At 48.6% G+C, this 19,516-nt stretch overlaps 2 protein-coding genes across 11 annotated transcripts; both read right to left on the bottom strand.

The window, feature by feature from the left end:
* Positions 1 to 1,507: 1,507 nt before the first annotated feature.
* TMEM35A (transmembrane protein 35A) lies at positions 1,508 to 7,372 on the bottom strand. Of its 3 annotated transcripts, XM_082323312.1 has the most exons (4): positions 7,289 to 7,372; positions 5,757 to 6,290; positions 2,543 to 2,920; positions 1,508 to 1,553 (listed from the first exon to the last, which is right to left on the bottom strand). In XM_082323312.1, exons 2-4 carry the CDS (start codon positions 5,874 to 5,876, stop codon positions 1,545 to 1,547), a joined length of 507 nt encoding a protein of 168 aa, XP_082179438.1. In that variant the 5' UTR covers positions 5,877 to 6,290; positions 7,289 to 7,372; the 3' UTR covers positions 1,508 to 1,544. The 3 variants fall into 3 exon arrangements, with proteins under 3 accessions (XP_082179438.1, XP_082179436.1, XP_082179437.1); XM_082323310.1 differs by lacking the exon at positions 1,508 to 1,553 and having other exon boundaries at positions 1,579 to 2,920; XM_082323311.1 differs by lacking the exons at positions 1,508 to 1,553; positions 7,289 to 7,372 and adding an exon at positions 6,396 to 7,270 and having other exon boundaries at positions 1,579 to 2,920; positions 5,757 to 6,287.
* Positions 7,373 to 8,888: 1,516 nt separating this feature from the next.
* TRMT2B (tRNA methyltransferase 2 homolog B) lies at positions 8,889 to 19,291 on the bottom strand. Of its 8 annotated transcripts, none has more exons than XM_082323304.1 (13): positions 16,877 to 17,063; positions 15,485 to 15,539; positions 14,888 to 15,007; positions 14,371 to 14,470; positions 13,290 to 13,360; positions 12,692 to 12,838; positions 12,457 to 12,551; positions 11,703 to 11,917; positions 11,473 to 11,574; positions 11,172 to 11,291; positions 10,091 to 10,190; positions 9,136 to 9,273; positions 8,889 to 8,976 (listed from the first exon to the last, which is right to left on the bottom strand). In XM_082323304.1, exons 1-12 carry the CDS (start codon positions 17,056 to 17,058, stop codon positions 9,147 to 9,149), a joined length of 1,434 nt encoding a protein of 477 aa, XP_082179430.1. In that variant the 5' UTR covers positions 17,059 to 17,063; the 3' UTR covers positions 8,889 to 8,976; positions 9,136 to 9,146. The 8 variants fall into 8 exon arrangements, 5 of the variants coding, with proteins under 5 accessions (XP_082179430.1, XP_082179433.1, XP_082179432.1 ...); XM_082323307.1 differs by lacking the exon at positions 8,889 to 8,976 and adding an exon at positions 19,206 to 19,291 and having other exon boundaries at positions 8,999 to 9,273; positions 16,877 to 17,136; XM_082323306.1 differs by lacking the exon at positions 8,889 to 8,976 and adding an exon at positions 17,902 to 17,984 and having other exon boundaries at positions 8,999 to 9,273; positions 16,877 to 17,136.
* Between the last annotated feature and the right edge of the window lie 225 nt (positions 19,292 to 19,516).

Here is a 19,516-nt window from a genome sequence, read left to right as displayed (position 1 = left end):
GGCAGGCGGGGGCGCCAGGCGCGTCCTGCGGGCGGCTTTGGTGAGGCCTCGGCGGGCGCCTCTCCTCCGCAGCCCCCTGCCTCCGCAGCGGGCTGCCGCTGGGAAACACTGGCGCTGGAGGCTGCCTGCCGTGGCAGCCGTGGGATCAGGCTGCGGGAATGGAACTATGGCCCTGGAGATACGAAAGAAAAGCGTAGGGGGCGGGGAAAGATAGAGTAAATTAGCACCGTGGTCTTACAAAAGGGCTAAATCAGTTTTTGGTGCCTTATCACCTCTGGCAAGCAAAGGTGACTGGTGGCTTCCAAAAATAGTTTGCTAATGCTGGGGGGCAATGACGGAGGTCAACCCAATATAGATAAATATAGAACACTTGCTGCCGGACTCCAGGAAGAGTCTTGTCTTCCTGTGTTCTAAAGAACGTGTAGCTGTTACTGTCGATCAGTAATTCTTACTGCTGCAAATGTGAAAAGAGGGACATTTTCCAGAATTCACTTACAGTCTGAAGTTTCTGCAGGGATAACCTTTGCTATGCAGAATATTTTACATTTATTATTATGGCATCTATGCAGGCTTCGGTGAAGAATGTTACAAAAGACAACCACAAACACTTGTTTCCAAAAGTTTACTGAGTTAGATGCAGATGTGCGGGCAGCTGGCCAAAACGTTGCAGCAATTCGGTTGTGAGGACTTTCTGTACGAATACACATCATGGTGTGGTTTTGAGTTGGTGGTATTTTTATTTGGTTTTGAATTAAAAAGTGATTAATAACTCCAGTCAGGGCATGGTAGATAAAGTGTCTTTCGGGAAGTAATGCGAGTTGTATGTACATTTGGGGTGACCTTGAGGTAGTCTGTAAAGAGGAGAGATTGTCTCACAAAGGTGGCCCGATGGTAGCTTCCTTTGTTCGGGGTGCATGTCTGATAAGAGATAATTAGTTACTCTTTGGGGCTCTAGGAGGATTTTTCAGCATACATACATTTGGGATTACATCTGTTTCAGCTGCAGACTTAAGACGAAAACAGGATATACTGCATATGAACATCCATCATCAATTTTTATAGAGATATAATACTGACATTTTACTGGAGTTTTAATATCTTTTCTTGCTGCCACATTGTACTGAAGCAGAAATTTATCTGAGACTGTTTCATGAAAATGTTAAAACGCCTCTTTTAAATGCCTGTGGTTATTAATATATAGCCCAGTAGTGTTCAGATGGCTTCCATCCTGCATCACCTTGTCTTTCTCTGAAATTTCCCTGACGTGATTCTGCCCATTTTAGGTGCAGTGTTTAGGTGCTGTGTTAGGTGCACAGGAAAAATATTTTCAGATGTGTCTCTCAAAAAAGAAATTTGTTTCTGTCAAGACTTTTTCTCCAAATTTCAAAAAGTTTATTTTCATGAATATAGGGAAAAACTGAAAACAGACAAACATCAAGAAAAACAAACAAACTCAGAGGTAACACATGCTTCTTATGACACTCTGTAGGATTTCAAATACAGCACACAGGGATTCAGGCTATGGTGACAGGACTTCCCCCAGCTCACCGAAGCTGTATGTGGAATAAACAATGAGATACCTGGACACATTCAGACCCTCATCTATCAGCAATAACCAAGAATTCTAAAAGTTGCAGTAGTTGTGGAAAAAGGGATTTTTTTCTTGCAAGGAGATAGGGAGCATGATGCTATTTGCCAACAGCAGAAAGATATTTTGGAGTTCTTTGGCCAGTTCTGCTCCCCGTCCCTTTACCGAGGATCCTTACTCTCTGCCAAGAGAGTTAAAGAGATGCCATTGCCTCATGTGAACCAGGGAAAAAATTACTGTTATCAGACCATTGTCCCAGTTTTAGAGCCTCTGCAAAGTGTGGAAATCCAGGAAGATACAAATAGCGCATCCCATGTTTTACCTGGATAACCAGTCCAGAAAAAAGACTGGGCACAGAGGCAGCAAAGGCTAAGGGATCCCTCTCTCAAACACAACAAACAGCACTTTTATGCTCAGTAGGGTCCTTTCCCCCTTTGACTATGGAAAACAAAATGTAGATTTGTGGATGGGGCTGCACAAGCCAGCACAGGGACACTCTGGTTATGTTCTACCCAGCCACTGTTGCCGAGACTGCCATGTAGCAGAAGTGCATCCAGGCTAGGTTTCAGCTGCCATGGGGCTCGGGGCTGATGCTCAGGGACTAATCTCCCCACAGCAGCAGTGCCGAGTTAGTGTGACTACCTGCCCAAGTCTTTGCCCATGCTCTCAGGCTGGTTTTGTAGCTCCTGCTGAGGCCAGCGCTACACCAGCCAGGCTGCTAACTACCTCCAAGCTGTCCTGGTGAAAGCTAGCTTGTATTTTTCTGCATTACAGGGCAGCAGCAAAAGCAAGACTACAGTGTAGACATACCATGTGTCTCTCAGACCCCAAGTGCAACTTTATTTAGACAGACAAAAAATATAAATAGGTAAATAAAAAACAAATTTTCTGGGTGATTTTTGGAGAGAGCTGCCTCGAGGGTCCGTATTTCTCACACGCACTCAACTAGGATACCTTCATTTTGCCTTTCTCAGGAGCTGCTTCATGGATGAGTGGCTGCTCATCCCCATTCACTGACAGGATCCTCTTTTCTGGTGGCTGCTCCTCAGGCTGGCGGGCAATCAACAGACGACAGGTAAGCAGGATCCCAAAGACTAGGGCATGGGCGTAACGCTTGAGCGGATCCCCCACTAGCTGGTGGAAAAAGAGCACAGCCAGCACAAGGAGGAGGAGGAGAAAGTTGGCCACGTCTTTGGGGCGACCAGGCACCAGTGTCATGACAATGCCACACGCCACTTCTAGGGCACCAATGCTCTTGCGGAGAAGGATGGAGCTGACTCCCATCTTCTTTAGCATGGGGAGGGCCCGCACATAGCTTTTGTATGCTCGTTTCTGAAATCAAGCAGCAATAGTGTAGAACACCATAATGTGAGACAGTAAAGGCAAAGATGACTTCCAGTGAAATAGACTGATGTGCAATATGACCTTCAATCATCACAGACCCCTCTGGCACAATATCCAATCTGTACCCCTAAAGCTTCTGTTGGAGGGATATTAACACCATCAACCTGCAATTCCCCCTTTATAAGCTGTTGTCTCCTCGCTGGAAAAAGTTGTGTAACCTAGCACCCATCTTTGGAGCTAGGACCAGGCCAGGTGTACCTTCTCCTGGAATCTGAAGTTATGATGGCTATAATTAGCAATGCAGAACCATATAAGAAAAGTACCTCTCTCTAAGAGTAGCTCGTCCTTTATAATTAAATAACACACCTAGTCCCTGCAAAGCCAAGGGACAGCAAGTAAAAACAGAGGTCTCTTTCTACCTCAAAGCAACTTAAAACATCCCAGTGTTTATGGGCAGTACAATCTTAGCATGGGACTATACATCAAAGCTGAGATTCACCAAGCCTGTCCTGTGCTTACATACCTTTATGATCCTTTCTTTCCTCAGATGAAAGCAAGCTGACATTTGACATCCTTTGCTCCCCGGTTTATACTGGGTTTAGAAGCAGTGTAAGTTGCAAGACTCAGCCTCCTTACACGGCTGCCTCATTGTTTCAGGGATGAAACAACCTCTGTCCTTACACACATTCAAGTTCTTGCATTTGAACATTAGGTGCTCATGGACTTATTTTTTGTTTGTTTTGTTTTTTTCTTTTTCAATCAAGTATTCCCTTTTTCATATTTTAAATAAAGCTCCTAGTTATTGGAGACACTGAAATTATTTCCACTTACACTTGAGTATACTATCCCTGCAGATATTCTTGCCATTGTGTTCTCTGCTTTCTAATCAGGGAGAGGGAAATGGAAGCTGAATCTCAGGTACAGAGTTGGTCAGCTCTCACAGGCGCTGATCAGATTGCAGATTTACTTCCATGTGATTTTGGAAACCTGCATTACGGGCACACAGCACTTTGCCACTTCTCTGTAAATTTGGCTTCTAAGAGGAGCTGACACTTCACATGTGGTTAAAAAAATATACAGCATTGTCATTTTTGCTACTAAATAATCAAAGATCTCATGACACATTTACTCTAAGTGTATGCATTGTAAGGATGCATTTTAAACCTTCAGTGAATAAAACCTCTCCTCAGAGCGGAGTATTTTTAAACAGTTGTAAAAAATACAGCTTTATAAAGAAATGTACTATCAGCATGTCCTAGAGTACTCTGGTATTTTAAGTATTTTAACAGACAAACTAGTGTATCTGTTTTTTGCTGACTGAAAAACTGCAAGTTTGGTGTTGTAGGTAGATAACAGAGGTTCTCTATTTGCTCGGGGCAAGAAGCCATGCTTATTGATTGGCAAGATCAGGTTTTCACTAACTCTCCATTACATGACAGACCACCCTGGTATGCAGCACAGCAAAAGCCTGAAAGCCTAATGAGCCATGAACATGTTACGATTTTCGGCTATTAAGAATGATGGTGCTGTGTAATATCCAAGTGCCTCTGCTTTCTCTTTGTAAAAACAGAGATCATTCCTACTTGTAGGCCTGACTCTTGGTAAAGCAGAAAGGGACAGAGAAGCGAAATACTTTATAGAGCAAGGATTTTGCAATGCTTCTAAAGTCTCAGTGCTTTTTTTCTGTCCCTTATGTAGCAGAAGCTTAAGAGCTTTGTTTTCGGGGCATTTTATCTCAGTCTCTTGCTCCTGAGTTACTTCTTGGAGATTCTTCTCTGTGAGATCCCTGTGCTGGTCTTGCAGATGAGGCACTGCGATTCAGATGTTATTTGAGAGCTAAGGAAAAGCAGCTGGGCAGGTGGAGCAAATGGAGAGAACAGAATGTGCTGGAAACTTCCAGCACTATTTTTTCAGGGGCATAAAAATTATACCAACACTTTTCAGCCACTGCAATAAATGTAACAGGGGGCAGGAGGGGGGGCAGCAGGAGAATAAACAAACATAGACAAGGAAGCAAAACGTGGCAGCCAGTCCCTCGCCTGCCTGCAGCTCGCAGCCGGCAGAGCTCTGCAGCAGGGTTGGCCCTGGGCAGAGAGGAGCACAAACTAGCTCACCGGCTGAGAAACACACACAGTGCCTTCTCCCTCTCCTCACCCCTTTCCCATTAGGCAAGAGGAGGAGAGGCTCATTTCCCAGGCTAAAGAGAATAATAAGGTGACTATTAATAATACCTTCTTCTGCCAGCTAAGAATCTCAAAGCATTTCACGGTCATGAATTAATCCCTGCACAAGTCTGGTGAGGTAGGGACAGTCAGTGTCATTATCCTTGCTTTAAAGCACACAATGTTGAGGATGATCATCTGGCTGCCAAAGCAGGCATCTGCTTTTCCTACCCCCAGTCCAGGGGGTAGGTATTCTCCCAGGGATCAGCTGTACCTGCCTGCTACATGTCTGGCACTTCTTCAGACCTGGCTTTTTAGAGACCCTTGTGTCCCCATCTTTTTGCAGGCATCGGTGTGCTGTGTTATCCCATCCTCCTCCCCTCCCTGCCCTGTCCTTATCCACAAGAGGTTTCTCCATGAGGGAGAGCTCAGAGGGAGCCCAGGCGAGGGCTGCCAGGATAGCCTTGGCACTGCGTATTATTTGTTTCTCTCCGTGTCCATCAAATAAGGAGACAGATAAGCTTCTTCCCCCTCCCTCCCATCGCTCAGGGCTCCAGAGTAGTCACCCTCCATGTATTGTGCTACAAACGCTGCTTCTGCCGCAAGATTGAGGGGAGAGAGCCCTAATGCGTCTCCCTCCATGCTGCCACTGCCGTACTCACCATCTCGTTGTAGGCATCTCTGCTGAGCCGAGGGGTCAGTTTGATGGTCCCCATAAAGACGAAGAAGAGCCCCAGGGCCACCGAGAGGGCAACGATGGTGATAGTCCTGGGAGATGCCATGGAGCTGCCAGGAACCGGTCCTGGGAACCGGTCCTAGTGAGGCCTTCTCGCTCTGGCTGCCAGCCCGGGCAGGAGGTAGTCAGTCACCATTGAAGGAGATGAATAAAGCTGCAGAGGCAGCGAGGATGACAGCGGGAGGGGGATTCAGCCTCCTCCACTCAGCATCCACCGGGTCCTAATGCCCCGCAGCCATGCAGCCGGAGCCGGGCAGCTCTAGCACCTGCTGAGCGATGAGCATTCCCACCACTCCCACCGTCAGGTCATCCTCTGTTTCCTTGCACGTTCCATAAATTACCCACAGAAAGCCAAAACTGAGCCAGTTGTAGGGATGCGGGGTGGCAGCCAAACACATAGCACAGTTGCTCACCAGTGGGAAAACAAGGACACGTTAGCAGAGGACGCGGGAGTAACCTGCTATGGAGGAAAAGTGGTCGGAGGTCTCTTGTACACAGGCAGCTTTCAGTTTCAGATGCTCAGACACAAATACACAGCAAACAACATATTACTTAATATACTTACCCCAGAAAAGCAAAAAAGATGTCTTGCCTCTGTAGCTCTCCTGGAACCTGATACCCAAAAAGGGAGGTGAGGCCACTGTGCCACCCTCCCCCATTGCAGAGAAAACCTGTCCTGTATGTTCAGCTCTCCAGAGACTACTGAAAGGCTTCCTGATTCTCTATTACTTTCTGATTTAAAGTCATTCTCTGTTGCCCTCTAATTTGCAACAAATTTCCTTTTGACAAAAGCATAGCCAGGCTAAGCAGAAATCCATTCAGATCTCACAGCGAGAAGCCAAGGTATCATTATAAAAAACAGAACTGCTGGAAAACTGCATCCCTCTCTATACACTGAAAACAAGAGGCTGTAACAGTGCGCAAAAATCTTACACTCGTGGGGTAGTACAAGAGTGACACTTCCTATGCCTGTCCTATGCCTGGAATCTCCCCATCACCTCCCTTTCTGGTCTAGTAAGTCTTCTGTTCTAAACCCATGTACTTTAAGTCCCCATGGCTTGCAAACTGGTGGTTGTTGTTACTACTCCAAGCTCAGGGTTCCTTAGGACTGGAGTTAAAAGTCTGAAAAATACAGGCAGCTCTCCCTGTTTCCTTGGGAGTTTATCAGCCTCGATTCACACAAATCAGATAGGGAACTTCTCTTTCAGAGGAAAGAGTCAAATTTAACAGCCTCACTGTAGAAATCTGTTCTGCTACTGGTCTGACCTAGATGACCAGAATAAACCTTCAATACAATATAAAAGTAAATAACTTCAATACACCATAAAAGTAAAAATTTAAAAAAAAGTATAAAGTAAAAAAGTAAAAAATTAAAAGTAAGAATTAAAAAATAAAAGGACCCCTCAAAACAACGTGGAGTTCACAAAACACAAGGGAACTTTGCTTACTCAGACCTACCTCCAGGTTGTAGCAGCTTTGTCTTTTGAAGAGCTGGAGAGAACTTCAGAACATTGAGGTTCACAGCTTGCCAGTCAGTGAGCATGGCATGACAGGTACAAAACACACCAAATTTTTGAATTAGCTATTGCAGAGCAACCTGATGAAGAAATAACTTCTTGCTGCTGACATTTTCACAGGGTACTTCATATTTAGGTATTAGCAAGCATTAGTGGAGAAAGGGGAGGCAGGTGTGGAAGGAGACACTGAAATCTGTTTTCATTTTGTTTTATAGAAAAATCTTTCTCATTTCCTCTAACTTATCCACGTGACTGACGTGGATAATTCAATATTGGTTTTGGAAGTTTACACAGGAAATATTTCCCTGACCCCAAAAGCCAACATTTGCCCAGTGAAGCACGAGGATTTCTAGTTCCGACAGTTTCTTCATAGCAAGTTCACCATTGTGACAGGTATGCTCCCCCTGGGAGGGTCTGTGTTTGAAAACTCTCCCCTCGGGTTGGGATGCCACCTGAGGAAACTGCCCAAGATTGGGTGCCCTCACCTCCTTCGGGTGAGTGATTTCTTCTGGATGTCCCTGAGTGAGCCCTCACTCCCCCCAGGTGAGCGATTAGACCCTCTGGGTGCCCACGGGAGGCAAAGAGTTTCCCCCCTTTGTGAGTGAGCATGTGTGCACACTTTGGATCATCACTGCCGTGTAGTAACAACACCCTGCCCCACTGACACCTTGAACCTGTTATGTGTCAAATGTTATCAGAGTGTTGATCGATTTCGGTTTACCCGTTTCTCATTGGTTTCTGTTGTACAGTTTTGGTTGTTTTGTGCAATAAAGTTGTTTGAGTTTGTCCTTAGTTTCGGTAAGTCTTACTGTACCTCTGTGACACTATCAACTTCAAAAACACCTGAAATATCCTTGAAGCAAGCAGAGAACTAATAGTATGGTAGTATTAGAAAATACAGTAGATTTAAGTATTTTGTATTCACATGTTGATGATGAAAACCCACAATACCAGGGAGAGAGTATTTTCCAGGCTGTTTTAACCAGCAGCCCAAGAAGACGTTTGCAGGGGAGGGAATGGTGAAGAAATGCTAGAGAGAACCTTTCTGAATCTGATCTGAATTCTCTCAGTGCCAGGAGGCACACAAGGCGCGAACATCATTCTTCCACTTCGATCGGTCTGCGGCTGCGTGCCGTGCCGCTTCCCAAGAATTCCAGCCTGCACCATTCCTCTCAACCTCCACCATCCGACGCCAGGTCGTTTTTGGGCAACCCCGCTTTCTTCTTCCCTTTGGAAGGGCCACAGCGCAGTCTTCTGTTGGTTTTTTCCTCAGGACATGACCGATCCAGTTCCATCTCCTCCTCCTCCTCACTTCATTACTGATTTTCTCCATCTCCGCCATTTCGGTTTTTTTCAAAGTTGATGCTCATCATTTCTGCAACTTTTTATTTTTTTTCCGGGAGGAGGTAGTTGGCCTCCTGCCCAACCCCCATGACTTGGAGGGCCAGTGTTTTTTTTGTCAGGGTGGCCTTCCCTTAGGCTGCGTTGGTTCGCGGCACCTTCTTCAGTTTTATCCGGTGCACCCTCCAGAAAGGGATCCCCTATCCACCACCCAGGGGACGCACCTTCTAGCTGTGCAGCCCCAGCCGAAGGAGAGAGAACCTTTTCACCCCAGAAATCAGAGTGTTTCTTTACAGAACAGGATAGTTAGGTAACCCAAAGAAGAGCAAAAGCAAAATTATTTATTTTTATACAATTTTCAAGAAAATAAGTTAAAATCCTAACTATATCAACTCCAGCCTTCAGGACAGTAGGAGGTTGCTTCCCAAGCTCTCAGAGCTGGCATACCTGCCTCCTTATCATCGTGTGAACAGCAGCACCAGCTCACAATGAACAGTATGAGGAAACATGTCAAAAGGTATAGCCAACGTGGGGGCAAATGGCTCTCCTGCCAGCTTCTTCCCTGGGTCAGACGGGCAGCAGAGCCTGTGGAAAGCAAAGAGAGCATCCATTACACCAGCAGCAGAAGCCTTCCCACCATTATTGGTATCACAATAGCACAGAGGATGCACGAAGGAGGTAGCGTGTGTTTGGCTAACATCCCTCAGAGTCTGCAGCTGACACTGGCTGAGGTCTGGAACCACCAGTACTGAATCCCAAACCAGTTCTGAAAGCTGGACAAGCTGAACAGTCAGTGGCAGGTTTAAAGCTCCCTTTCTCACAAGCCATCCCAGCTGAAAGACACTTAATACCCTTAGGAAATAATCCTCAGTTTTGCACTACTTTCATTGGTTACCTGCAGACAGATTCATCACCTGCAAATGGGCCTGCCCAGATAAAGACTTAGCTATATGATTAACCCTAAGCAGGTAACTAATGCCCTTGGCTTCACTTTGTTGGCTAGGGGCCAACCTTCCTGCAATGAACTCAGTGGACTCCATATCCCACATGCAGATGTGCTGTTTTGTTGGGGAAGGATGCACAATGCCATTATAGCATGTTTGCATTATCTTCTATTCCTTACTGATGCACTAAAGCATCCTGCTGGAACATAAAACCCAAAGAATACCTGCTACCTTAAACCAGCAAGTGCAGCTTGCAGTTAAACACGAAGCAATGCAGAAGCATAAACCACTTCTGACCATGCACTGACTAGTCCTGTATCACACCTGCAGAACTCACCCAGTGAAATTCAGTCGCAACAAAAACCTTCCTAAGCCAAGGTCAAATATTTATGTCCTTGTCTGGACATAACAGAGTGTGTCACTAAGGTCAGTGGAAAGGAAGAGAGGAGGGTGCTCACTCAAGAAAGTTCCTCATGGCTTCACCCTCTGGCTTGCAGGAGATGTAGAGCAGCCTTCGGATGGACTTGCAGTTTCGGATGGCTCGCACAACCCTGTAATCTGCAAAAACAGATACTGTGCTTTCCCAGTGACCTACCACTGCTGTGAGCTCTCCAGAAGGAATGGTTGCACAGCAAGCATCACAGAACTGCCCTGAACTGTCAAAAATAGAGGGGAAAAAGAATATACACATTTTGGCTCTTAGGAGGCCAGGAGTGTGACCCACGCTGCTAACGGCTCAGCCAATTTGGCAGGGTAGAGCAGTGGGAGAAATCCCTCTGCTTCCCAGGCGGATGAAGGATGAGAGAAAAATTGTTACTTAATTAAGCAGAGGCACGCAAAACATTCCACACATACTTGTGAGACCGCATCTGGGCACCAGGACCAGTTTGGGACTTCCCAGTACACACTGGAGCAAGTCCAGCAGACACCACTACGACGGTCAGAGGGCTGAGGCACAGCATGCGTGAGGAGAGTGTGAGGGCTGGGGTTATTCAGCCTGGGGAAGAGAAGGGGAGCGGAGATCCACTTGCTATCTTCAGGGGCCTCATGGGGAATTACAGAGAAGATGGAGCCTGAATCTTCTCAGAGGGGCACGGGAAGATGAGAGGCAACAGATGCACTGCAGCAAGGGCAAATTCTGATTAAATATATTAGGGAAAACATTTTCAGGAGAGGGTATCCACCCTTGGACACATTCAAACCTCAACTGGGCTTTATAGCCCTTTGCAACCTTATACAACTCTGAAGTTGGCCTTGCTTTAGTTGGGAGATTGCACTACAGGCCTCCAGAGGCTCCTTCTTGCCTAAGTAATTCTGTGAGCCTATGAAAGATGGAAAAAAATTAGAGCTGTCTGCTTTAAAGAGAAAGCATGATAAAGGCACTGAAAACAGCAGACTCTATGGGATTTTAGCTGCTGTCAGCAACAAGGTAACAAACTAGAGACTAAGTGACCAAAGGGTTAGGAGCCAGTGTAACAGGTCTCACAGAATTTGTTCAAAATTCTCTGTTTTTAAGATAAAAATAGCATATTCTCTCACGGAGCCCAGCCCGAGATGGGTTCACCACAGCAAGAAGGGGTCGGGCATCCTCCCACGATGACAGGAGTTGTGGTAACACGGCCTCTGCCTTTCCACTGTGAAACTCACAGTTTGAAATTCCTGTGAAGCAAAAAGCAACCACATGAACTGAGCAGAGTCAGTCTCATCAGACGTTAGGTATAACATGAAGTTCCGCCCCTTGCTGTGTGGAGGTAACTTCTTAGGATCCCTCCGCTCACTTCTGCTTCTGATTTTTCAGCAGTTAGTTTGAAACTTTCTGCCACGGCAAGTTTGAACTCACCATTGAATGCTGCATTCCACCTGGCATCCTCTATTGCCTTTTCCACCACCTCAATACCAATAATCTTGGACACCTGGTGAGCCAGAGAGAGACCAATTGTGCCTGGAAACAAGGGATACAAAACTATTACGTACATCCACGCTGAAGAAACAAGCCTTTAGATAGTGGGGATCATTTTTGGCATGCAAAGCACCAGCCCTGGGAGCCAGGCTCACATGGCCACTGCTCACCCGTTCCACAGCAGATATCGAGGAGGATGGTGTCCCCATCAGCCTGACTCAGCTCCCCAACTGCCTGGTACAGAACTTCTGCTCCACCTGTGTTCACTTGGAAAAAGGCATCTGGAGAGATGCGAAACTTCAGGCCAAGCACTTCTTCAAAGATGTGTGGTTCTCCATGAAGGAGCTGGAAGGGGGACTGCTCATGGGAGCAGCGTGTCATGGTGCTAGCAGAGCACACAAAAACCAGCTGTTAGAAGGCAGCAGAGAAGCAACTGATTTCCATTTCCATTCCCGGGATGCTCATGTGTAGGGGAGGATGGTTCTCCTCCCACCAACTTGTATTTCATGTGAGCCTTTCAACAGGGTTAAAGAATTTTGATTCTTTGCAAGGGATCTGTAACTTGCACAGCCTAGAATTCATTAAAAGGATCAAAATGACTTAGCAGAAGGCAGCAGTCCTAGGGTCTATTCCCGTTTTGCTGCTAATGTGATTTACTGTCTTGGGAAAGTCACTGTATTTTTTTTTTTTCTTTAGTTTCCCAGGCTCATAACTCCCATGAGGCAGAGCCATAGTGTATTCAAGTATTTCAGGTCTGGAAAAACAAAAGATGTGGCCGTCTTAAAACCACATCTGCAAGAGGCATCCAAACATCTGTCATTCTCTTCAAGCACTCCCTGAACTGGCAGAATTTTAATTTGATCAGAGAGAGGGGAGAAAAAGGAGGTGGCTTTGTTTCCACTGTTTCCCCGTGTCAAGATATACCTCTCTTGGAAATAAAGGGAAGTTAAGTCACAGACTCCTCCAGGTCCACACGTGAAGAACTCCTTAAGCAATGCTTTCTGAGTAGCCAGTGCCTCCTGTCAAGAGTGAGAAAGGAAAACCTGGCTGTTTGGGTAATCTGATGAGACACCTCTCCCCAGCGATACACCCAGCAAGCTGAGGTCAGCCAGATACCTGATGTGCTTCTTGCCAGGGACCCTGTCCTCCATGTACTCACCTGGCCCAGCTCCTGGGGGTGGAAGGTGATGATAGCCATGGTTTGGCCACAGCTGGTGGTGCGTACCACGAGCTCCCGCCAGTGTCCGCCTTCGTGGAAGAGGATGCAGGGGTCCAGGGGGGAGCGACGGATGAACTCCTCATAGCACTGAGCAGAGGGGAAACAGCACTTGCAGGACAGTGAAGACAACTGCCCTGGTCTTAGCATAACTGCACCCCAAACGGGTGGCCCTTCCACCAGTATCATCTGTTTTTTCTGTTTGATTTCAATACACTGAGTGAAAGCTCTTTCCAAGTTCTTGGAAGACAAGACATTTTAATAATTTCAATTTGTGATTCTTATGTATTTTAATAGCTTGGCAGGAATTAATTGTCACTTGATTAACTTCATTCTTTGGGACAGTTTAGAGGCTGCAACATTGACATGCAAGTTTTAAAAAAATCTTTATCCGTCAACCAGAGTCAAGCCTGAAACTTTTCAGAACACGAAAACAGACTTTAAAACCCAGCGTAACTAAAATTACAGTGTTCTCCCAAATAAGAGTTATGGCAGTCCCTCTACTCCACAGTCTAGGGACAGACATGACTTACTTATTTACCTGGGCTACTTGTTTGTGTTTTGGGGGTATGTTCTCCATGTGGCTGGCTTTCACACAGACAATATTTCTTGCTGGAGAGAGACAGACAGGCATTTAATTGTTTTGTTTCAGAGCACGTAAACCACTGCAGCATCTGACATGATAAACTGTGGAGAGCCGTTTCCTCTGAATTCTCCCATTGTACAAAAAAAAAGGAAGAAAAAAGAAAAAACTGGTATCTAAGTGCCCCACTAAATCCTGTGATGCTCTGGGTACCTGCAGTCTGAAGGACCTGCCAGAATTCCCTTTGCCAGTGATTACTGTCACTAACTTCTGTGAAGACACTGGAGCTCCGGGAGCTTTTTAGATGTTCTCTAGCAACTCCCAAAGGAGCCACTGCCCTGTTCTTAAACTAAGAGAGCCAGAGCAGAGCTGGTTTTCTAACTGGAGAATAATGGTGTGGGCTTACAGCAGCAAAGCAGTTTAGGTTGTCTGGAAGACAGCATTCCCACTTCAGTTTAAATGCTAAACTTCTGCTGTCAGAGGTAAAATGCATCCATGAAATTATTTTTTCAATAAGAAAAGTACACAGTGCCCACCCCAGCACCTCTTGCTATGGATGCTGAGAAGCAAAACCTAGTATTGATAGTGTGAACGAGTTCACCACTGAGCAGCTTGCAAGGAGTACACAGCTCACATCTTTCTTGCACAAAACGAAACTGCTTCATGCATCCCAAATGCTTCAACGTTGCTCTGCTGCCTATGGATGTGCACCCCCCCATGCTCTCCCTGCTCAGCACAGGCTCCTGGAGGACACCAAAAACATGGGAACAGTATAATTAAGAATAACAAAGCTAAATCCTGGAGGGGCTGCTACCACCGCTGCCGTCCTTATTGCTGTATTTAGCAAATTAGAAGCTGGTGTTTCTTAGGAAGCTAATGAACTGAGGTTTTAAAATTGCTGCCCCAGACCTGGTGGTGTTTCTGTTGGCATCCCCCAGAATTCACACTTCTAACTCGGATGGAGGCTGTCACAGCAGAGCCTTGCCCCAACCCAGCCCATGCCAGCAGTTTTCTACCCAGCTCCTTGTCCTGCACTGACCTCTGCCAGTTCCCACATACAACCCCACGGTTTTGGGGTTCCCATCTGGTCCTCGGTTCACAGAGAAAGTAGATTTGTTTCTGTAGCCATTAATGACAGGCTGAGGGAGAAAAGAAGGAAAAGTAAAGCCTTAGATTAAAAGAAAAAGTAATGGAGGAAAGCCAAAACCCAGCCTGGTTGTTCTGTTGGCAACACAGGGAGATACACATGAATGTGCAAAATGCAGAAATGGAGCTTGTGCGCGAGACCCCCCAGTACTTCCCCTTGGGAAGAAGGAACAGCTCTCTATGATGGAATGGTGACAGGTTTATCAGGGAAGGCTTGGGCACAAAAAGGGGTTCCTAATCACTGGGCTTGTTTCACTCTCCAGCAGTTACAGGCTGCAAAGCAGAAGCTAGCAAGGACTGCCACAGACACATTCTCTGCAACCAAGTAATCCCCACCATGAGACTCTTTGGGAGCTGAGTGAGAGACTGTTGGTGGCTCAGAGTGGAGAGCATTCCCATGGGATACTCACCGAAGGGACTACAGGCTGGAGAGGACAGCAGAGTCCACCAGGTTTCTGTGCAGCTATGCCTAGATCCTCAAGACGAGATGCCAGTGTCTGCAAAATCTTCCTCTGGCTTTCATACTTCACCTGCAGAGGAGTCCTAAGCCAGAAACACTCTCACAGGACCACACGACGGTGGGCAGCTCTTCATCACCGGCCTCTGAGAAGGCCAACAGGAGGGAATACTGCAAGTGGGATACAGTCCCAGAGGAACTCTGCCTTTCTCATCACCACAGCTGCTTGGAGCAACAGGGAGAGAGAGAGAAATCCTGTGTCTGTGCTCCCCAAGCCTGGCCTGGAGCCCCAGTGACCCACCTGTCCTGCACTGGACAGGATCACTGTGCGAGTGCCCATCCTCTGTGCTGTTGGTGATCGCACACACCACCCACAGGGAACCTCCCAGTTCTATCCTTCACAATAACTGAAGAATTAAAGCTGCAGTAAATGGGGTCTGAAGAGTTTACAGCATTAAGCAACTACAATGCTAGGGGCTGTTGCTCAAGGGGAATAGGAGGGACAACTGGAGCAACACAACAGAGAAAAGTCCATGTAAGCACATCTTACCTGAAGCTGCTCTTGATAGGCAAGTCTCCACAGTGGAGTCACCACGTTCGCTAACCTGGAAAGCACAGTATCGTGGTAGCGCCCAGAGCTACTCGCCTCCTGATACTTATGGCATAACATCCCTGCCAGCTGCTTCATGGGCAGGACCGTTCTGGTATGGGCTCCGCACCAGAGCTGGCTGTGAACATCCAAACTCCCTTTTCATGACACCTGCCTGGTGCAGAATACTTTGGCTAGAAGAGGGACCCAGGAACCACAATGACCAGCTCTCCAGAAGATAAGCTGAGCCTTTGGAAGAAGGTGGACCAGCGATGCCTGGGTGTTCTGGGTAACCCAAGCATCTTTCTGATCCCCATTTAGAGGACAGGGCCAGGAACAGCATTTCCTCCTGCACGGGGACCCAGAGAGGACCTGCTGACCCCTGGGTGAGATCTGACTTCGGACTGGTAAAGCCAGGGGAATGAGTATTAAAATGTTACTCGTGTCACAGGGAAAAAAACCCCATAGTGCAGGCTGAGGGCGGGGGGGGGGGGGGGGAAGGAAGAAAAAGAGATCATGTTCTAGCTTCAGATGGGCTCTGTTGCTTTCTTCAACTGAATGAAAGGCTTTGCCCATCCCTTGCTGCCCGAGTCCCATCTCCCTGGAGTTTTCCTCTAAGAGAGCAAGATGCTTCTCTCATCACTCGATGCATCCATCCTGCATCATCTACCTGCTCACGTTTCCAGACACTACTATATATTTTTTGCTAATGCTGTACTAGATTAAATCCACCACAGCAAAATGCACAGTTTGTGTGTAGGAGGCAGGGAATTACAGGCTGTCCACTCTCACTGGCCCAGCCACCCACGCAGCAGCAGTTCAGAGAGAAACCTCTGAACTTGCCATTACTTGTATCTGAGGCAGGGTGAGCAAGAACAAAACACATAAAAGCTGATTTTAAAAAAAAAAAAAAAAAGACAGAGTAAGGGGTGAAGTGAATATGACCCAAACTATCATAACTATCCATCAACTACTGACTCACTGAGCCCATGGAGAACCTCACCCCACAGCTGGATAAACTGCTGTTATTGCTTACTGGGAATTTTGAAGCTACTTCCAAAGCACCCAGTGCTAACTCTTTCAGGCAAAGAACTGCAAATCTAATGGACTATTACTTTTTGCTTGCCAGTATGGCAACTGCTCTGCTCCTGAGCCTTTCCTCTTAGACCTTTTTATTTGTCTTTTCCATTATTCCTATCCCCAGGCCAAGCTCCAGGGAAGCCAGCTGAGCCCTGGCTCTTCTATTCCTGCTGGGGAGAGCTGGGTGGAGGTGAAACCCCCAACCCACTGCTGTAACTGCTTCAGGTGCTTGGTGCTTTGGAAAAGTGCGTGGTCATTTTGGAAGAGCCCTACCTCTCCTCCCAGGAGCAGCCTAGCACGCTGCAGCCTTCCCTGGCCTTTTTCTTCTCCTTCCACTTCGCTGCTGTCTTCTTCTCTGTTGGCAGGCCGTGGTCCTGACCAGGCAGGCTGCTCAGGAGAGCACTCCAAGGGCGAAGGTGCCTGCGCAGTAGCCTCAATGCGTGGGACAGAGCCATGGTGGGAAGGAGAGGGGCCACGCCCGCAAGCAGCACAGCAAGCCCACCGTCCAAGAAAGCGGCACATCAGCTACGCACCTGGAGATGGGTTGAGAAAAACACCATGCTTGTGGCCAGCTCGATTCCGGAAAGTAAACCACTTAGTTTAAAAGCATCTATGGCCGCTCCGACCCAGCGGGTGCGCGTTCACCGTGCCCGCAGCTGCCGGGCGGCACTGGAGGCGCGGCGAGCGCCCCTGCCCCGGGCCGCACGGGGGGAGCGGGCAGCCGACACCGGGCTCCCCGCCTCGGCCGCGGCCTCCAGGGTTAGCAGCGCCCGCTGCCATCCCGCACGGCCTGGGCCCTGACGGTGCTTTTGGAGCTCAGCCCTCGTCTCGCGTGGAGCAAAGCTCGCTCCTTGCGCTGCGGCCGGTCGCCTCCCCGGGCGTTGGGTCTCGCACGACGGGGCGCAGTGTGCTGCCGCTCCGCCGCTCTGCGCCGTGCTTACGGCTCAGAAACGCCCCCGGGCCGGAGAGCTGCCCGCGGCGCCCCGGCGCCGTGCCCTTACCTCCCAGCACTGCTGCAGGCCCCCAGCCCGGCCCCTTACGCTGTCCGGGTCCATCCCCGGCAACGGGGGGGTTGCAGTGCTCGACCCGCGCCCGTCTCCGCCCCGGGGCAGCGAGCAGCGGCCGGCCCCCGCCAGCCCTCGGCGCAGGCGCAGGGCGCCCGGGCAGCCCCGCGGCAGCCGGCAGCGCCTCTCCCCGGGGAACGCCGCGGAGGGCGAGACCCTGCGCAGCGCGGCCGGGGCTCCCGCTTACGCCCGCACCCGTCGGTAGCACCGCAGCTCACCCCAGACGGCCCCTACCCGTCAGGCGCCGGCAGCAGAGGGAGCAGCAGCGGCTGCCATCAGGCTCCGATCCGCCCTCTCCCGGGGTTTACCGGTCCCGCAGAATCCCGCAGAAGAGCGGCCCTGTCGCTCCCGGGACCGCGGCAGAGGGGAGCTCCCCCGGGACGCCCCCCGCACGGACCCCACGGCCTCTCCCGGGCTCCCGCTGCCGGACCGGGCCCTGCAACGGAGCTCGGCTGCTCGGTTCTGCCGGCACCAGTGCCGTCATTGTGGGTACGGGCGCCCTCGGACCCGGGGCCTCGGGGAAGGCTCTCGACAGTGACTAAAGGTTGTCTGTATGCAGTTTTCAAGTAGTCCGATTTCAGGTAACCCAAGAGGCGTCCCTTGTCTGGGAATTAACTCCACACAGCCATCGCTCTAGCCTCTCAACAGCCAGAGCAGAACAGTCACTTCTTTTGGATAACCACCACGTAATACTCTAGTTATTCAGTTTCACCTATTTTAACTGAAAAGGAGAGGGCCATAAGTACTTTTGAGGCATGCATTTTTTATTCTTGCTTCACGGCACAGCACATCCACAGCTAACTGAACTATAAAGTAACATCAAGGCCTGAACTAAGCGTTTCTCAACTATCATTTCACCTAGGCAAAAAAAGCTTTGTGGTAATTAACTCTTCTTACAGACTGTGGGAATCAACGTTTGCATTTCGGCTACGAAGACTGCAAGTTCCCAGCTATTTAAGTGTGGAACCTGAGAAACAGCTGAAAAACAAACACTGGAAAAGCATTTGAAAAACCTGCCGTCTCTAGACCCACGTATTAAAGTCAGAAGCATGTGTCACACCGCTGTCACACCGCAATTACCTCTTCCCATACCAGAGTTACCTTGGTCTCCTCTCCCAGGTGTGCAAAGGGCATTGCTCTCTCTCACAAAGCCTCAGCCTCCTGCGGGGGTCTCTGGGAGCGTCTGCTGCAAGCCTTTGTTTCATTTACCGTTACCTGGGGCCACTAGAATTGCTCTTTATTTACGCAACACGCACAATTAGTGGGGGACCACCAGGGCACCTCTGGCTTCCAGAATGAAGCACCCCCTCCTCAAGACTGCATCTTAGCACCGCAGAAATTTGGCTAGGCCTGTAGGCAACAGCCGGGTGCACCAAAGACAGCAGGTTCGTTTCTTTTCCGATCTGAAGGCTCGCCTTCTTCACCTAAATACTGGAAAAGGCCCCAAGAAGCAGAAAGCAAGAGGCACAAGTGCCCGGCCAGCAGACAGGAACAGCAGCTGAAGAGAACTGAGCAAACAGGCCCCTCCAAGAACTCACCCTTCTCCACCTCCACCACTGCTTTGGTTCCTCACCACCCTCAGCTGTAGTGGATTTGCCATCTTGCAGGCTCAGTTCTCTAGGTCACTGCTGTTCTATGGAAGATGGAGTCAGGCTGCCACCACCACTGGTCCCCAGGCAACCGCTTGCAGGCCAGCGACCAACTCCTTCCACCCACCACGAGGGCCAAACGCGGGGCCTCGTGCTGGCTGCAGCGCCTTTTGTTTTCAGGAGGGGGAAGAGGGGGAAGTCATCTCATTTTAATGTGCTGTTGTTAAGAAGCAACTCCAGCAACGTTTGATTCCTACAGA

The sequence above is a fragment of the Platalea leucorodia genome, assembly GCF_965183815.1.
Source record: "Platalea leucorodia genome assembly, chromosome: 10".
NCBI classification, from domain to species: domain Eukaryota; kingdom Metazoa; phylum Chordata; class Aves; order Pelecaniformes; family Threskiornithidae; genus Platalea; species Platalea leucorodia.
Note: the sequence above shows the minus strand (reverse complement) of the source record. Positions and strands in the feature narration are given on the sequence as shown.